The 17251-nt window shown below is 40.4% G+C and overlaps 1 protein-coding gene across 2 annotated transcripts in view; it reads left to right on the top strand.

The window, feature by feature from the left end:
- Positions 1-17251, top strand: part of LOC120444328 (lachesin) — a 278432-nt gene that overhangs the window by 242306 nt on the left and 18875 nt on the right. For both annotated transcript variants that reach the window (XM_039623884.1, XM_039623893.1), the window contains one exon: positions 15176-15439. In XM_039623884.1, coding sequence (XP_039479818.1) covers positions 15176-15439 — 264 coding nt within the window. The remainder of the gene's footprint in view (positions 1-15175; positions 15440-17251) is intronic.

The following is a 17251-nucleotide window of genomic DNA, read 5'->3' as shown; positions in this document are numbered from 1 at the left end:
AACCGCATAACATCAGAAATACGAAACGCATTTGAAAAACGGGAATACTGCTCTGCGATATTTCTAGATGTTTCGCAGGCATTCGACAGAGTTTGGCTGGACGGTCTGATGTACCGACGAACACAGTATTGAAGCCGGTGTCCCACAAGGCAGCGTACTAGGCCCAACACTATACGTCCTATTCACAGCATACATTCCTACAAGCAGCAACCTGACAGTTTCAACATTTGCGGATGACACAGCTATTCTCAGACGCTCCAGATGCCCAATCAAAGCATCATCTCAGCTAGCAATCTACCTGGTCGACGTGGAAAAGTGGTTATCCGACTGGCGTATAAAGGTAAACGAACAAAAATGCAAGCGAGTAACTTTTACCCTTAACAGGCAAGATTGTCCACCGCTCACGCTAAACAACGTCGCACTTCCACCAGCAAACGAAGTGACGTAACTGGGAGTACACCTCGATAGAAGACTAACTTGGCGCCGACACATCGGAGCCAAGAGAACCCACTTAAAACTGAAGGCCAACAGCCTTTATTGACTTATCAACTCCCGCTCACCACTCAGTTTGGACTTCAAGGTGCTGCTCTACAACTCAGTGCTAAAACCAATCTGGATTTATGGCTGCCAGCTATGGGGAAATGCCAGCAACAGCAACATCGATATCGTTCAGAGAGCCCAGACGAAGATATTGAGAATGTTCGAAACGCCAACATTCACAAAGATCTAAACGTGCCACTTGTAAAAGATGAAATTGCGGAAAAAAAGGAAAAGTACCTTAACAAGCTATCAACGCATCCTAACCAGCTCGCGAGGAGTCTAACAAGGCTAAGCAGCCGATCACGCCTACGTCGAAACGACTTGCCAACCCAGCAGTAATTTCTTTTTTTTAGGGCCGCTTTTATAAGTTCAAGAAATGTACTGGTAATTAGTATTTACACTTAAGATTTGTTAACTTGTTGTTAGTTTTTGGTACTGCCACTCCTACACTTTTGAAAAAGAATTTGATATTTTTTCATTTTTTTATTGGTCTTGTAAATTTCAATCGATTTGCCAAAACAATTTTTTTATTTGTTATTAGGCTTTCCAGTTTCTATTGATATTACATACATTTTGGCAACGCCCACTCTATCGCTCACCACCTGGTTCACTACCTTATTCAGTTACCAAATTTAGTACATAAGTCAAAAGGATTTAGAAAACTCTCCCCCTCCCTTTTACAACTAATCTTATTGTTTTGCCAGACATTAATAACTAGCGTCCTGGACTCCAGAAAATTTAGATTTGATTTTGGTTAAGAGCTTGTGGTTCCTAAAGGTTTATCGTATTCGCTCTCTTGAGAACTAGAATATTAAGTTAACTCTTTTGACGTTTTCTTTTGCAAGTATTTATTGGAAGGTTTCCACTTTTAAAAGATTGTTTTGATTTTTTTAACTTTATGATTGGTCTTGCAATATTTGATCGGCATTGTTCCGTCAGCACGGACTTGGGCCTAGAGTGTTGCGTCCTGAGCATGCAAGTTATCCAACCCGCAAACATAGCACTCTATCACATTTTACAGGCAAATTTTAAATTTCTATCTAGGAGGCATTTCCTTTGTCTTTGCTTTTGTCATTGCCTTTGCCAGCGCTTAGCTACCCGCTAAGATAAACAATGAAAATCTCAGAATCACAGCATTCGCTTGGAGACCAAACCATGGTCAACTTATTGCGCTTCAATCAAACTGCATCGCTCAGCATAATTGAATTTCACAACGCAGAGCTTTTATTCTAAACATGATTGAAAGTTCAAGAAGTTTTAAAAAAAAAGGTTTCTGGCCGAGGTTGATTGGATCAGGAATTAGAATCGAGAGAGATCGGATCGATAACGGTCTAAGATAAAATCCGATAATAATGTCTTGTAATATTTTATATTATAAAGTTTAAAAGTTTTAGATAATTTTTTAACAACAATTTTAATTGGCGACCAACGTGGGTCGGTGTAATTCAAAAGTTCTAAAAATAAATATTTACGATAATAAGTTAAATATAAAACGGAACTCGCGCCGCCAACAACCCATATTTTTAGAGGAAAAATGAAAATATCCTCATTAATCCAACGACATCTAACAACTGTGACAGTGATCGTGGAAAACTTAATTGGAAATTAATTAATGCAATAATCCAATTAAGAAGTTAAAAAAAAGGTGGACTGAATACTTAGTACAAGTTACAAGAACACGATACTAACAGAACTTAACAAAAACAGAACTCAACAACAAACACAAGTAAAAACCAACTGAAAACTAAAACCAGAATATTAAAAAAAACAAGAGAGAACGCTATAGTCGAGTTCCCCGACTATCTGATACCCGTTACTCAGCTGGTGGAAGTGCGAAGGAGAGTCTTAGACACTGACAGTTTTTGGCAATTTGTGGGCGTTAGGGTTTGCGTGGCAAAAAGTTTTTTTGCAAATCGATAGAAATTTACAAAACTAATACAAAAATGAAAAAATATCAAAACATTTTTCAAAAGTGTGGGCGTGGCAGCTTTGGGCGGTTTGTGGGCGTTAGAGTGGGCGTGGCAACATGAATCGACAAACTTGCGCTGCTTCTATGTCTTGGGAGTCTGTATGCTTAATCTCAACTTTCTAGCTTTTGTAGTTCCTGAGATCTCGACGTTCATACGGACAGACAGACGGACAGACGGACGGACAGACGGACATGGCCAAATCGACTCGGCTATTGATCCTGATCAAGAATATATATACTTTATATGGTCGGAAACGCTTCCTTCTGCCTGTTACATACTTTTCAACGAATCTAGTATACCCTTTTACTCTACGAGTAACGGGTATAAAAATCAACACCAAGAAGGAAGAAAGAGTAGAGAGCCATCCCCCGCCACAGCTGAATACAACAAATTTTTGAAGGAAGACCCCAACAGAAAATGTTCAGGACAACTAAACTGAAGAAAGACTACAACGGAAAGTATCGTGAGCAGAATATAATATTATTAAGTCTTTAAAAATAAATTTTAAATAATACAAGATCAAGATACAGGGAATATTATAAAGTATTACAAAAATTAAAATCTATTTTATCCATTATTAATAGAAAAAAATCTGGAAAATTTAATAAAAAGTTTTGAAGATTTTAATTTAACAATGGCACCCGGAGGTTCAGCACCAATCCTGTCTGCGGCGGGATATCCAACGCCAGCAATCTGACAATGGAATTAATTAACCGATTAATAAGTGTAAATTGGTAACGGAACTGGAATGATCGAAAAGATTTTCGAAACTGAAAATAAATTAATTTTTGTATGCATCAGCTGATGACATGGTTTGGTTATTGAAACCTTTCTTATACAAAAACTTAATACAGAAGATATTTACAATTGTTGTTTTAAATATTTAGTTCTTAATGGATATTCGTTATATGCAGATTAAATATCCATTTGTGTTACTGAAACTGATATTATTAAAGTTCACCAAATAAACGGAAAAACTTGTTAAGAAAAGAAGAAATTTCTTGTGTGAGTTTCCGCTAGAAGTAAATTAAATAAGAACATTCTTGCACAAACGCCTTTGGAGTTATAAATGTTTGCTCCGTCTTTAAGGATTTCTATCTTACTTTCGATGTTTTTGTTTACTGCAAGAAAATTAAAATTATAAGTAAAATTATATTGCATTAAATGTATAGTATTTGAGCAATCAAATTACTGTTAAATTATCATAAAAAATATTAAACATACATAGGTCTTCTGTGTTTATAAAATCTTCTGAAACGCTCTCCAGTGTGAAGTAACCAGAAAAATAGAAGGGATAGAAGGGCAGATAAACGCTAGCAAAAATGAAGTCGAAAATTATAAAATCCAAACAATCGACCCAAATGTAAAACTACTCTAGAGGTAGTTAAATCTGTACCAAAGTTAACAGGAGAAATAACCCAATATGTAGGCTGGAGAGAAGCGGCAGAAACCGCCAAGAGTCTTTATAAAATTCGAAGCGAACAATATTTTATCGCTTTAACAATTCTACGTAATAAAATCATGGGAGCAGCACATTATGCTCTAACTATCCATGGAACAGTTTTAAACTTCCAAGCAATTCTTTCCAGATTGGATTTTATTTATAACGATAAAACCCCAATTCATATTCTCGAATCAGAATTAAGCATCCTTAGGCAGGGACCATTACAGAATTCTACATCGAAGTAAACAAGAAAATAACATTACTAATAAATAAAACTATAATGACATATGGAAGAGACAGCGAAATAAGCAAAGGAACGAATAAAACAATTAGGAGCAACGCTCTTAGAATTTTTATTTCTGGATTAAACGGTTCAATCTCAGAAGCACTATTTCCTCTAAACCCACCAGACTTTCCAAATGATTTGGCAAATTGACATGAATTAGAGTCTAACAACTTTCGAGCCCAATTTGCAAATAGGTATTATGGGTTTAGGAATAAAAATAAAGGTCAGGGAAATAACCTAAGATTTAATATAGTAAATTCAAGACAGAATAATAATAATAACAGAATGAGTAATAATTGGAATAACAACCAGATGATAATAATTGGCCGCAAAACGGGTACTTTGGGCAAAATAATAATTGGAATTCAAATAACAATTCTAAGGTACAACCCCCACCAGAACCAATGGAAGCTGAAAGTTTCATAAAGTATTAAAATCGTCCGAGTAATAATTATAACAGAGGGTATAATAATAACAGGAAGAATTATAATAATTTTGCACAAAGAAATATTTATAATCAAAACCAAGCACAAAAAATTGAACCACAAATCCCATTAAAAAGGGAAGCAACTGGGACAGTAAGTCAACCAGCCCAGAAAGAATAAATAACATTGATGAGGATCAGTTTTAAATTCAAAGTCCTACAGAGGAATACCACATATAACAAGAATAGACAGAAATACAAAAAAAAACATCAAAAAATATTAATCGACACAGGGGCCTCCTCTTGCTATATCAAAAAGGGAATTTATAAAAATAGAAAATAATTACCAATTTTCAAGAGAGTATCTACAGTTCATGGATACTCAATTATAAAATATTACCATATACTAACAATATTTGAAGCGAAACATGTGTTTTATGAAATATAAGGTTTAGAATCTGACTTATTAATTGGGTACTGATGGGTTGTAGAGGGGCTGCTGGTCCTGGAATTTTCCAAATATGCTGAAAAGAATCACTCGAAGAAAAGCGAACACTAGACTTTTCGTAATTGCGCTGGCGCGACCGGGCGTGTGTTTATTCGTTCGTAATAGTTTTTACACTGGTGCTTATTCTAATTAGTTAGGCTCTCCCAAGCGCAGCGGAGACTCCTTGGAGACTCTGTGGTGAGGAGCGGGAGAGCGTAAGAGGGAGAGAAGAGCGTAAGAGGGAGCGGAGAGCGGGTGACAGTCCAAACCCCGTAACATGGACATTCCGCCCCCCTTGCAATCACTGGGGTTGCAACATAGCCATCCTACGGCAGGCTGCAGGCACCGGACACGATCCACCCAAATACAGTTTTCTGAGCGACCGGCATTCCCTAGGCGAAGGTCAGGAATCCGGATTGGATAACCTTTGGATAAACATCTGCTTTTAAGACCATGGAGACGGTAGCAGGCCGATGGAACTGGTCATCAGCCAGCATGATGTCCCGGAACTTGGACACCACTGTGTCGCTCAATGCCCGGACAGGTGTGCGGATCCGCACACTGGGCTCTATCTTGAGCACGACCTCCAGCTTAGTGTTCGCGTCGATCCCGGAGCGAATCGTCGTCGTGCAGACCTTCTCGTCGTCGTCATCGGAAGCGTAAAGGCTGACGCCAACGAAGCGTCGATGCAGCTCATGGGGGTGCACGGATCGATAAGTGCTGCGGTCTCGAAGGTCTTCGTCCCGGTCTCCAACTTGACCAGCGCTGTCGGAAGGATGTTCACGCTGTGGCGTTGCAGCAGCGACGAGAGCGATGGGCCTGGCGTGGTCGATTCCGGGCGTCGTGGCGGTGAACTCCTACGCTGAGTTGGCGGATTTTGCCGGCGGGAACGTTGGGACGAGGCCGAAGCTGCTTGCCGGGTTGGCACCGGTTGGAGATTAGTGCTAGAGAACTACAACTAACGACGGGAGGAGCGCCTATTATTGTGGAGATTCGGAAGACTCCGTCGGCAAAAGCACCACTTTTGTCACTGGACTTTTAACAACTCCACGTGCAGTACGGATATTTACTACACGGACGTGGCCGTCGTCTCCTAGGAAGACAGACTCAATTCTGCCCAGCCATCACTCATTAGAGGGTAAGTTGTCGTCCTTGATGACGACCATGTCATCGATGCGAAGATTTTTGGACGGGGCCTGCCATTTAGTGCGCTTGCGGAGTTCTTTGAGGTACTCTTCTTTCCATCGCACACGGGACTGCTTATGGAGAGCTTTCAAATGCTGCCACAGATTTAGAATGGATTTCGTTTCTCCCTTTACTTCGGGTTCCACGGTGGACATAAGGGGTCCCCCGACATGGAAATGACCTGGCGTCAGAGCCAGCAAATCTGTCGGATCCTCAGATATAGGAGAGAGCGGCCTGGAGTTAAGGCAAGCTTCTATTTTTGCCAAGAGCGTGGAGAGCTCTTCGAACGTGTATTTTCGTGTGGCAGTGCATTTGTAAAATAGCGTCTTAAAACTTTTTACGCCTGCTTCCCAAAGGCCTCCCATATGGGGTGCCCCCGGAGTAATAAATTGCCATTGCATTTGCATTGCATCGTTAAGTCAGATGTAGACTCTAAATGGATGGCCTTGGTGAAGAAACAAACAAAAACTAACACATACCCCTTTGTAATAAGACATGCTCTTCCCGTATAGTTCTTTATATCGAACGGACCGGCGTAATCCATGCCAGTATACGTGAATGGTCGGGAGAACGATGCTCTTTCTTTGGGCAGGACACCCTGATGGGTGGCTTTGCAACCGCTTTTTGTGGATCACACATACTTTGCACGAATTTACTACTGCTTTCATCAGGTTCTTAATTCTCGGAATCCAGTATTTCGACCGGATGAGGCGCACCATTAACTGGTTACCACCATGGAGAGTTATGCGATGAGTGAAATTCGCAAGGAGGCGAGAAATCAGGCAGTTATACGGAAGAATCACTGGATGCCGTTCATTGTATTGAAGGCTTTCGGAAGCCGCCACACGGCCGCACGCCCTGATCAGTCCTTGCGGATCTAGAAACCGGTTTATGCTTAGGATGGCACTTGAACTTGGCACTGGACGCTTTTCACTTAGGCAGTGATATTCCACAGGGAATTCTCTGCGCTGATTGTTTGAAATTAGGAACCGCTCGGCGGCGGCGATTTCAGTGGCCAGCAAATGCACATCAGATGGAGATGTCTGCTTTCTGCACCGCTGAATGAAGCGATGAACATAAGCAAGGACCCGTAGAGCTTTCTCAAGTTTGGAGAAACGTGCCAACAACTCTTCAGAAGGAGCTTTTGCGAGATGAACTTTTAGAGCACGCTTCTCCAGGTCGGTCACCGGAGCGTTGTCGACCTGAGTTGGCCATTGGTTGCGTGGATTTTGCAACCAAGTCGGTCCGTGCCACCATAACTGGCTATCGGCTAGATCTTGGAGGGAAACTCCTCTACTTGCCAGGTCTGCTGGATTATGCTCAGATTGAACATGAGACCAATTCTCTGTCTTTGTGGCCTGGGCGATCTTCGTCACCCTATTGGCTACAAAAGTGGTCCACTGGCACGCTGGCTTGCTTAACCATGCAAGCACTATCGTGGAGTCCGTCCAACAGTAAAGTTCGGAGTTAATCGTAGGCATCTGCGGAATGATGGCTGCAGCCATTTCGGAAAGCAATAACGCTCCGCACAGTTCCAGTCTTGGGAGCGAAACCGTTTTGACTGGTGCTACCCGGGTTTTCGCGGTTAGGAGTTGCACCATAATTGCATATATAATTGCACATATATTGCCGCCCCATTAGCCTTTTGCGATGCATCGCAAAAGCCATGATGCTCGACCTTGAAATCTGGATGAAACGATAGCCAGCGTGGAATGCGTATCTGCTCTAAAACCGAATAACTTTGGAGAAAATTAAGCCATCGCTGAAAAAGCTAATTTGGAATGTTTTCGTCCCACCCAAGCTCCTGCAGCCAAATCTCCTGCATGAAAATTTTAGCTCGAACGATAAACGGCGCTAACCAGCCTGCAGGGTCAAACAATTTGGCAATTTGGGACAGGACTTGGCGTTTTGTAAAGGACGTTTCAATAGCCAACTCTGGCGGGACGAAGAAGAATTCGTCGGAGGTTGCCTTCCAGCGAATACCGAGGGTTTTGGCAGTGCTTTCTGCATCGATCTCGAGAAAATCAGTATTTAATAGATGGTTGCTCTGAATGGCCGCTTAAACTTCCTTTTGGTTGGAGGTCCATTTCCTCAATGGAAATCCGGCGGAATTCTGAGCGTCGCGGAGCTCTTGCACCATGAGCTGAGCTTCTTCCGTGGAATCCGCTCCGGCTAGAACATCATCCACATACATGAAATTTCGAATGATATTGCTAGCTTTTGGATGGCTGAGTTCTACGTCAGCTGCTAGTTGCTGCAGTACTCGGATGGCCAGGAAAGGCGCGCAATTGACTCCAAAGGTTACTGTTTTCAATTCGAAATCTCTGATTTCCCCTCTATTGTTACGGAAAAGTATTCGCTGGAATGGAGTGTGTTTCGGATCTACCCAGATCTACCGATACATTATTTTCGATATCGGCGCTGAACACGTATCGGAAATAGCGCCACTTCAGAATTTGAATGGTCAAGTCGGACTGTAAGACAGGGCCAGCATGAAGGATATCATTTAAACTGGTACCATTCGATGAAGGGCTGGAGGCATTGAATACTACACGGAGTTTAGTAGTTACGCTTTCCGGTTTTAAGACGGCGTGATGTGGCATATAATAGGCGTTGCAATCATGTGTAGGAAGAACTTGTCGCATGTGCTTTAAGTCGAGATATTCCTGGATCACCGAATCGTATCTCGCTTTCAAGGCCTCATCTCTTTTTAGACGCTGCTCATTTCTTAAGAACTGAGCCAACGCGAAAGACCTAGAATGCCCTAGCCCGGAACCGATATGTTCTGTTCTGTTTCTCGTGGTCGTTTGAAGGAAATTCTTCTCGCACATGGAATCGGATTCTTTTACCAACTTTGTTGGTATATTCTCCACCTCCCAAAATTTTGTGAGTAGTTTGTCCAGTGAATTATCGTACGCGTGGGAGATCTGTGTCGAAAAAGAGGAAATTCTGCTTTGGGCTGAGGCTGACACTGGCCCAGTTAGTACCCAGCCGAAAATGGTCTCTTGCCCCGAGAGAGCCACAGATGTTGGTTTTTGCTCCACTCAGAGCAAAAACAAGAGAGAACGCTATAGTCGAGTTCCCCGACTATCTGATACCCGTAACCCAGCTAGTGGAAGTGCGAATGAGAGTCTTGTTTATGGGTGTTAGAGTGGTCGTGGCAAAAAGTTTTTTGGCAACTCGATAGAAATTTACAAGACTAATACAAAAATGAAAAAATATCAAAACATTTTTCAAAAGTGTGGGCGTGGCAGCTTTGGGCGGTTTGTGGGCGTTAGAGTGGGCGTGGCAACATGAATCGACAAACTTGCGCTGCTTCTATGTCTTGGGAGTCTGTATGCTTTATCTCAACTTTCTAGCTTTTGTAGTTCCTGAGATCTCGACGTTCATACGGACAGACGGACAGACAGACGGACGGACAGACGGACATGGCCAGATCGACTCGACTATTGATCCTGATCAAGAATATATATACTTTATATGGTCGGAAGCGCTTCCTTCTGCCTGTTACATACTTTTCAACGAATCTAGTATACCCTTTTACTCTACGAGTAACGGGTATGACAAGAGAGAACGCTATAGTCAAGTTACCCGACTATCTGATACCCGTTACTCAGCTAGTGGAAGTGCGAAGGAGAGTCTTCAACAGTTTTTGGCGATTTGTGGGCGTTAGAGTGGGCGTGGCAAAAAGTTTTATGGCAAATCGATAGTAATTTAAAGGACCAATACAAAAATGAAAAAACATCAAAAGATTTTTCAAAAGTGTGGGCGTGGCAGATTTGGGCGGTTTGTGGGCGTTAAAGTGGGCGTGGCAACATGAATCGACAAACTTGCGCTGCGTCTATGTCTCTGGAGTCTGTATGCCTAATCTCAACTTTCTAGCTTTTATAGTACCTGAGATATCGACGGACAGGCGGACGGACAGACGAACATGGCCAGATCGACTCGGCTATGTAGAAGTGTAGAGTTAAACCACATCTTTGTGCAAAGGATTTAAATTGAGCAGAGGTAAAGCTCGGTTCATTATAGGTCATAATTACTTTGGAGTGGGGAAATTGTTGGAGTAATTCCATTACTTTAGTCTCGATGTTTAAAATATTATACCCGTTAGTCGTACAGTTAAAGGGTATACTAGATTCGTTGAAAAATATGTAACAGGCAGAAGGAAGCGTTTCCGACCATATAATTAAATATATTCTTAAACAGGATCAATAGCCGAGTCTATCTAGCCATGTCCGTCTGTCTGCCCGTCTGTCCGTCCGTATGAACGTCGAGATCTCAGGAACTACAAAAGCTAGAAAGTTGAGATTAGGCACGCCCATACTTTTGAAAATGTTTTGATATTTTTTCATTTTTGTATTGGTCCTGTAAATTTCTATCGATTGGACAAAAAACTTTTAGCCACGCCCACTCTAACGCCAACAAAACGTCCAAAGCTGCCACGCCCACACTTTTGAAAAAGGTTTTGATATTTTTTCATTTTTCTATTAGTTTTGTAAATTTCTATCGATTTGCCAAAGATGTTTTAGCCACGCCCATTCTTACGCCCACAAACCGCATAAAGCTACTACGCCGACACTTTTGAAAAATGTTTTGATATTTTCACTTTTGTATTACTCTTTTAAATTTCTGTCGATTTGCCAAAAAACTTTTTGCCACGCCCACTCTAACGCGCACAAACCGCCAAAAACTGTCAGTGTTGAAGAGCCTCCTTCGCAGTTTCACTAGCTGGGTAACTGGTATCAGATAGTCTGGGAACTCGATTGTAGCGTTCTATCTTGTTTATATTTGTAACCAAACAAAAACGGCCAGAACTATAACCAAATTATGAGTAAATATTTTTAACAGAATTAAATGAGCGTTTTAACGAAATTCGTAGTGAAGGGGGACGCGTCATTTTAGAAGTGGGAGAGTTATCCAACCCGCAAACATAGCACTCTAATTTTAAACCGCCTCATGTTTACGTATTAATAATGAACATCAAGATGTAACTCTAATGTGATTGTGCTTATTGATATTTATAACATATTATTAAAAAGGGCACGTACTATATGCATTTATGTTCATCAGTCGGCACATTTTTTGTGCAGCGTTGCATAAGCCAAATGCATAACAGTGATCTCCTCACCATAGGCGACCTGGTACGATAGCAGATAGCATCCTTCAAGACTATAGCAGAAACTCTTGCAATCAACTTAACAAGCCTTCGATGTCAGGTAAAACGTATGCATCTTTAATTGTCTGTGAGTTTACCTTACGATCGTTTAGCCAAAGGTGGTTCTTGATAGCCGTCTGCACTCATAATATCATATCATAATAGAAATCGTCTTGTTACACGTGTAGCTCTAATATCGGAAAGTCTATTTGAAACTGATTGGATAACGGATAAATGATTTATTTATACTGAGAATTCAGATGACGGCGAAATGTAAGAACACGTAATATAAAGGGAGCTATCAGAAAATGACAGCTTTACGCATATGAATTCGACGTTACGGGAGTCGTCATAAAGTGCCGCCTCTGACGTGAGGGTAGAGCTAACCGCAATTGGTGAAGTCCTCCACCTCCCTGTCTGGAGGGACGATCATGCCTATATGTTGTGTACCTGTTAAAAACTCAGAGATAATTATCTCCGGCATTGACCAAGTCTCTGTAAACACAAAGATATGGGATGCAAAGGAAATGCTATCAGAATACAATTTAGGAAAGTTTAATTCCCACGGGCACCTTATTCCTATTTTTAATCTTAGCTTTGAACTCCTTTACCACCATTCTATTCGGCCAGAAAATATGGTCGAAAATAGTTCATTAGGGACAGTTATCTTAAAAGATGAAATGTCCCTAGCGTAAGGAAAGTTAAGCTTTCCACTTTTATATTATCGGCTTTTGTTTTGTCTTGTATATAAGACAATATATCAGAAGAGGTTTTTATGAAAGAAAAGCCGAGAAACGAAAATTTGTTTCGTTAGTGGAATCTCCGTGGGGTATTGGCAGTTTGTATTTTTGATGGGCCAGCTGCTGCCGGATTGATCGGATTGCTCGAAATCATGTTTTGATTCCGATCTTAGCAACATGTAAGGACTTGCTGCCATTGACAGCTCACCAGCTGTGGAGTCCTGTTAATCATATGCTAGTGGCTGCGGGGTCTTCACCTTAGGCATCCTACCACCTCATGCTTTTATGCGCTTGGAGATTCTTCTAATAGTTTAAGGCTGTTAAACTGTCAACCTAGTCAACGAAAACGAGATCAACACAGCCAACAAGTCATTTTTGGCTGCTTAGGCTTTATTACCTGTCGCCATTTGTTATTATTTCCATGTTTTTTATATTCAGATTAATGTACGAAGACACAAAATTAAAACTTGTAAGCGAGCTGTTAAATGTACCGGAACTTTGAATTTTGTATAAGAGAGCGAGAGATTGAGAGAGCGGATGCATAGCGCAGTTTATGTGCATACAAACAAACGCACGAAAGAGAGACTCAAGAAAACACAAAAACAGAAAGCTAAAAATGTAGTTATTTTGTTTAAACTAGATTCACTCGCTACTCAAACAGAGCAGTAATAATTATGTTAAAAAAATAAAATTTATTCAAAACCGGAGCACAGAAAAAATCACGACCGTTCGCTTTAAAGCTAGAAAGATAGCGTTCGCACGTCATTACTCGATTCACAAGCCTTACTGATCTCAGAAACACGAGTCTGTAGATTATTCATCTCTGTGTTCAATTTAGTCACACAGATATGACATCCGCTGCTTCCAGCTCGTTGCCCTTTATAATAATACCGCTTATCCTTTTCTCTGCTTTCGCTGGTTGATTACTCCACCTCCAGCTCCTAATAATTCGTCCATAACTGAGCCTTACAGTCGGACAAGCTCACTAAATTATCGAGCTTACTGCTGATGCTGATTGTCTAATTAGGCCTTTATAAACATCATCGGCCTGTCTCGCCGCTAGTATGGAAGTCAGTACCACTCTAGTTATTGGTAATCTGCTACCCCGCTCACGACCCTGTTCGTCCTAGACTAAAACATTTCGAACGTCCTGGCTTAGCCCAGGAGTCGTTGATTTTAATTCCCTACAATCAAACGTCGGTCTGGCACGTAGTTTAATTGTAGTAGTATAGAAAATTTCGTAATCATATGTTTTTATGTCTTTCATTAAAAAAACAAAGGACTTTGATTTTAAAAGAACACAACAGATAAGGCTATAGTCGAGTTACCTTATCTTATACCCTTTACTCAGATAGTGGAAGTGCGAAGGAGAATTTTGTGACTAAAATAGTTAATACAATACTTTTTGTCATGCCCACTCTAACGTATACGTTTTTTAAAATTCATGTCATGTTAATTGATTATTAACCTTGATTTAGTAAAAACCTGAGTAGGGGAGCTAGTAAAGATATATGGAGAAGGGGTCATACACAATGAAACAATTTCGGCTGTCAGCAATGACATAGGGAATCGTATTGCGCGGCCAGCAACGATACATATAATGTAAACACAAAAGTAGGTAGTCATCCCGATTGTAAAAGTGACAGCTAAGCTTGTGAGGTTGTTAAGACTGACGACTGAGTTCTGATTATTTCTCAGGCACAGTCAGCAACTGCGGCGATCTTATGTTGAAAAGGTGATTATGACACCCAAATAAGTCACCTATCAAAGGATAATCCCGCAGCTCTTACAAAATTTGGTTTGCCTATGATATAGATCGTTTTAAATAGGTATGTTATACTATGTTCTAAATTATAACGGTATTTTATACAAAAGACCCACCAGTTAATGTTCGTTTCGGTGTATGCAGATTCGTATATGTAATAAAATTCATTAACAATAATATTAATTCATTATCATAAAGAGAGTATATACGTTGAGCTGAAGTGAGTATAAAATCAGAAGTAGTGGAAGTGCGAAGGAGAGTCTTCAACACGGACAGTTTTTGGCGGTTTGTGGGCGTTAGAGTGGGCGTGGCAAAAAGTTTTTTGGCAAATAAATAGAAATTTAAAAGACTAATACAAAAAGAAACCTGCGCTGCGTCTATGTCTCTGGAGTCAGTATGCTTAATCTAAACTTTCTAGCTTTTGAAGTTTCTGAGATCTCAGCGTTCATACGGACGGACAGAAAGACGGACAGACGGACAGACGGACGGACAGACAGACGGACATATATATATACTTTATTTGGTCGGAAACGATTCCTTCTTTTTTTTAAATGCTTTGCTTTTATTTATTGAATCTTCTCATTTACGAGACTAACAATAAGTGTATCAAATCTTATTCTATAACCTAACTAGGAGTCATGTAGACTGAGACAGTGGCCCTTACAAGTTATGGCTGGGTTGGAAGGTCTGAACGTTGCAGGCGGGTTCGGCTGGAGACCCGAGTTAAGACCCTTGCTAGAGGATTTGGGTGGACAGAGAGTTTTTCATTGTAGGACTAGGCTTTGCTATCTGGTTCGAGCTCGACCTTGAAAAGTGGTTGCGGTCTTTTGTTTCTGTTAACAATATTGCTAACATTTTTGGCACAGAAACCCCTGGCCTTAAGGGCTTCTTGAATTTCAGAGGGGGTGACGTCAGGTTCTATACCTTTTAGCACAACTTGCAGTCCCTTGCTGCTTTTTAGTTGATAGGTGTAAAAGTTCTTTTTTGTGTCTTCCAGGTACTTAGATTCCTTCTGCCTGTTTCATACTTTTCAACGAATCTAATATACCCTTTTACTCTACGAGTAACGGGTATAGTAATAGTACTAAATTATGTTACGAAACACTTAGAGAACAGGAATCAAAGAGATTTTATCGTTTAATTAGCATTCTATATTTCATATATTCTGCATTCTTGTAGAGCTTCGGCTGCCGCCCAAGTTGACCACAACACCAACACCTCACATGCAAACAACAGGAAAATCGCGTCGGAAGCACCCAGCAAGTCACAAAAAGGGCATAAACGAAGTGTTACGATTTCAAGAAACCCATATCACTAATCAAATTCAACAGGAGAACGAAGAACATAACGAAGGAATTGATATGTTAAAGTTTACTAACAGTAAAAATTCTAATGACGTTTTAGAAAGCGACAACATCAACATCATTATAAACGGAGAAGAAGGTATGCTTTAATTTAAAAAATTATGAAAAATAAGATGAGAGAACGCTATAATCGATTTATATTAGCTAATTGTAGTGCGGACAAGAAATTATAACATTTTCTATAAAATTGAAATTTAACTTTTAAGACAAAATAAAAAAGTTCCAACAGGTTTAACAATTACGTTCAAATAAATGAAATACTGTCTAATTATATCCGTTACTCGTAGAGTAAAAGGGTATACTAGATTAGTTGAAAAGTAAGTAACAGGCAGAAGGAAGCGTTTCCGACCATATAAAGTATCTGGCCATGTCCGTCCGTCTGTCCGTATGAACGCTGAGATCTCAGGAACTACAAAAGCTAGAAAGTTTAGATTGGGCATACAGACTCCAGAGACATAGACGCAGCGCAAGTTTGTCGATTCATGTTGCCACGCCCACTCTAACGCCCACAAACCGCCCAATACTGCCACGCCCACACTTTTGAAAAATGTTTTGATATTTTTTCATTTTTGTATTGGTCTTGTAAATTTCTATCAATTTGCCAAAAACCGTTTTGCCACGCCCACTCTAACGCCCACAAACCGCCCAAAGCTGCCACGCCCACACTTTTGAAAAATGTTTAGATATTTTTTCATTTTTGTATTAGTCGTCTAAATTTCTATCGATTTGCCAAAAAACTTTTTGCCACGCCCACTCTAACGCCCACAAACCTGCACTTCTACTAGCTGAGTAACGGGTATCAGATAGTCGGGGAACTCGACTATAGCGTTCTCTCTTGTTGTATCTGCATTCTAGCTTTGTGGCGCATTTCTTGTCTCGCTATTTGTTCGTACAAAACATCTCGTTTTAAAGTATATTCTTGGCATGGTCCCTTCTTCAAGATAAATAAGATTGCCTTAATAAACACTTTATTCGTTGTGCTACTTCTGTACTTACTTCTGTTCCCAACAGGAGATAATTTGAAAATCGGCCTAGTCTAAATGCTCCAGATCCAAAATCCATTACGCAACCTTGCGAGGAACATCCTTCTTCCTTACAGTTTGGGTAAAAAGAGCAGCTACCTCCATTATTACTTTAAGCTTTCCGTATATGATAATGTCATCCATATAAATTTGCATTATATCTCGGCCAACAAGATCTTGAAAAACGTCGTTTATAAATCGGATAAACGTAGCTGGCGAGATGAGCAAAATGCCTCATCTGCAAAACGTATAGATGAACTTTCTTTTGTCCACCTTCTTCTGTGTATCAGCGTTGGAGTATCTTTGGTCATTTTAATGAGTTCTTGTACATATCCATGCTGTTCATCCAGAACGTAGGCATCTGCAGTTTCTTCAAAGAATTTTTTCTCGCATTGTATGCTCAGCAATTTTATAATTGTCACTACTCTAAGATAATTTAAAGCCAATTTGTCGTCTTCCTATGTTTTTTTTTGCTTCCCACATATAGTTTTTATGGTTTTTTTCCTCTTCTCATATTTTACCACATGGTTTTACACAAATGCAAACTCTGCTTCTTTTTTAACTTAACTTTTCATGTTATTTTATAGTCTTTTTAACTGTTCATTAGGATTAGCATTTACTTTCACCACCTCGATCAAGCATGATACGTTACGGTTATGCAAGATTGAGCAAGATAAAGTTTATTTATAATTGTATAAGTATTTATGTAATAATAACAAAGCATAGTCTAAGTTTTCCGTTCAGCTAACCATTTGTTACTTCGGCGTGTTAGTCCCCCCCTTGCCCGAAAAAAAGTACTTGGGCCGAGGGTTGCCAGCTCGACGTATTCGGGTCGTGGGTTCTGGGTTCTTCTCTCACAACTCCAACAT

The sequence above is a fragment of the Drosophila santomea genome, chromosome 2L (genome assembly GCF_016746245.2).
Source record: "Drosophila santomea strain STO CAGO 1482 chromosome 2L, Prin_Dsan_1.1, whole genome shotgun sequence".
In the NCBI taxonomy this organism is placed as follows: Eukaryota; Metazoa; Arthropoda; class Insecta; order Diptera; family Drosophilidae; genus Drosophila; species Drosophila santomea.
The sequence above is the reverse complement of the archived record's forward strand: the minus strand, read 5'-3'. Positions and strand labels throughout refer to the sequence as shown.